The 2910-nt window shown below is 37.8% G+C and overlaps 1 protein-coding gene across 1 annotated transcript in view; it reads right to left on the bottom strand.

Moving 5' to 3' along the window:
• The window catches only part of LOC107737476 (uncharacterized), a gene marked incomplete at its 3' end in the record, with an annotated part of 37281 nt that overhangs the window by 3482 nt on the left and 30889 nt on the right, over positions 1-2910 (bottom strand). Inside the window, exons 2-3 of the mRNA XM_016548960.1 lie at positions 1712-2127; positions 186-428 (exon numbers count right to left, since the gene is read on the bottom strand). Coding sequence (XP_016404446.1) covers positions 186-428; positions 1712-2127 — 659 coding nt within the window. The remainder of the gene's footprint in view (positions 1-185; positions 429-1711; positions 2128-2910) is intronic.

Raw genomic sequence — 2910 nt, 5'->3', positions numbered from 1 at the left:
TGCTATGCTATGCTATGCTATACTATACTATACTATACCATACTATACTATACCATACTATACTATACGCTGCTATGCTATGCTATGCCATACCATACCATACTATACTATGCTACTCCTGGTTTCCATAAAAAGTAACATTTTTTAATTACTCACTAAGGCAGTAATCAGATGTTTTGACTCACTCTGTCGGACATGCCGTCCCAGTCCCGGGATGAGAGCGACTCCATGGAGCCGCGGATCACTGAACTGACCCTCAGCAGATTCCCGTGGCTCCCGCTGCCGTCCACCACTGACCCATTGGAGCCGCTGGTGCCGTTGTAGCCCAGGTAGAGCTGGTACTTGGGGTTGGGGCGGATTTTGGGGGTGGTGGGCTCCTCCTTCGACTGAGGGCCGCTGTGCTGCTTCTCGCCGTATAGGCTGGAATGCTGGGTAAGAAAGAGAGCGGCGTGAGAGACAATTAAACATTAAACTTCGAAAATCAAGCTCAGCGTCATGAATCAGAACGCAAACGAGTGAGGACAGAGCTGCGGTTTCAATCATAAACCAAAACACAAAAACACAGCGATTATTCTATTTACAGCAGATCAGATGCATGTTGTGTTACAAACACTCAGAGACACAACAAACACACACATGCACATCTGAAGCACACACATCATGCACAGGGCTATTACACAACTAAAAACAAAAACAAAAACATGTTCATTACTTGTTTAGTTTTTTTCAGCTATAACAATATTTGTTATAATTTGATTATTTCAGTGTATTATGTGCTAATATTATTTAGTTATTTTTTTTCTTAATGTACACTCTCCCTTATTAAATAAATAAATTAAAATTAACGAAAATAAATAAATACAAACATAAACAAACGTTAACCTTAATAAAATTAAATATAAAAAACAAACTTATTTCATTTCAGCTACTTGCCCAGGCAACATTTCTAATTTTTATTTAGTTTAACTTGATGTACTAAAATAACTAAAACTGATATAAAACTTAATAAAACTTTGTATAATAATAACAAAAACACACAACAAAATTACTAAAACTTTAAATTTAAAATGAAAAAATATAAACATAAAATATAAATATAAAAACCAGATCAAAATATTAATAAAAACTTCAAATAAATAAATAAATAAAGTTAACCTTAATAAAATAAATAAATAAAACTAAATTTAAAAAAATAATTTCAGCTAATTGCCAAGGCAACATGTCATTTTCATCTAACTTCACTTGATATACAACAAGTAAAGGTGAAATCAAATTTAATAAAATGGAAATGATATAGAAATAAATAAACAAATAATAATAACAATGACAACAAAGCACAACAAAATTCCTAAAACTAAGTGAATTTTAAAATAAAAAATACAAATATAAAAAAATACCCAAATAAATATAAAAAATTAAAAGGGAAATATAACAATAATAATTCATTCAAAATACGACTGTAAATGATATAAAAACAGAATCTCACTGATAGTAAAACAACACCGCTCATGCACAGACCAAACGCTCGGAGACATGGACACGAGTCTGGATGTGTTAGTGTGGGCTGATTGATGAAGCGTGTGTCTGAAATCAAAGGCTGTGATTGGCCGACTGCAGCAGATTCATGTGTGTCAGGACTCAGATTCACAGTGAAGCAGCGCGGTCGACGGGACGAGACGAGTCCGATACCGAGAGCGGCTCGGACACTTACCGGACCGGGATCAGAGACAGCCACTTTGTCATCGCTGCTCTTCTTCTTCTCTGCGCCATGGCGTTTCTGCTCGGAGCTTTCTTGTGTTTCCGGTTCTGATGGTTCACCGGAGACCGGGTTCTGGTTCTTCCCTCTCTCTCTGCTTTCATGTCTCATTTTCCCAGAATCCCGTGCGCTCACGTCTTGCCGTTTGATCTTCAGCGAGCCGAGGCGCGGCGGCGGCGTTGGCGGCCCGTCGAACCTGTATATGAGATCTTTAACGCTTCCAGAGCGCGTCAGATTGGATCCAGTGATCAGCGGCGTCTTCTTATTGGCCGTCCAGATCCAGTCCTCGTCCTCCAGCGTGAGGCTCCTCGCTTTGGACGATCTTTTCTGAGCGTCTGCATTGTGTTTGGAGACGCGCACCGAGCACAGCACTTATAAAGCGTGTTTCTTCAGTAGGCCGATGTATGTGTAATTCTGGACAGATTCAGATCCACTCATGTGGAAATCGAGCTGATGTTCCACTGAACCGCACAAATGCAATTGCGTTATGACATGTTACTGTGAGCTTAAAGAGATCATGGACGACGAGAGGCGATTAATTCACATTATATAAGCTCTGATACTCGTTAGCGGCTCTTTTACAATCCAGTATTTCCCCCTTCTTAAAATACAAAAATCCCAAACAGCTGCCGTCAGTAAACACGTACACATGCTCTCAAACACACTAAACAATATCCAATATCTCAATTAATAAAGCGTAATTATGGAAGTGAGGGTCCGCGGGTGATTTTGAGGCCTAATCCAGGGGCTCGCTCAGCGCTCTTCCCCAGGGACGCTGCACTGATCTCTGGGTAACAGAGCAGCCGGCTCCCCGGGTCCCTCTGAGGGGATTATCACTTAATCTATGATTTAATGCGATTAATTTGATTTCAGTTGCATGAAACATGAAATAAACTGAAATAAAAATTTATAAAAACTATACATTCAAAAATACCTAATAAAAAAATGACAAACTTTACAATTAGAATTATTATAAATTCAATTATTAATAAAAATAACAATAGTATCTCAAAATATTTAATAACATTGTGTCAATATTTCAGCTAGTTCTCAGCATTTCTCATTTTCATTTAGTTTAGCTCGATATTCATTTAGTTTAGCTTTATGTACTAAAATAAACTAAAACTGAAACAAAAACGAATAAAAACTATACA

Source organism: Sinocyclocheilus rhinocerous, unplaced genomic scaffold (assembly GCF_001515625.1).
Source record: "Sinocyclocheilus rhinocerous isolate Xijiao unplaced genomic scaffold, SAMN03320098_v1.1 scaffold824, whole genome shotgun sequence".
NCBI lineage: Eukaryota > Metazoa > Chordata > Actinopteri > Cypriniformes > Cyprinidae > Sinocyclocheilus > Sinocyclocheilus rhinocerous.
The sequence above is the reverse complement of the archived record's forward strand: the minus strand, read 5'-3'. Positions and strand labels throughout refer to the sequence as shown.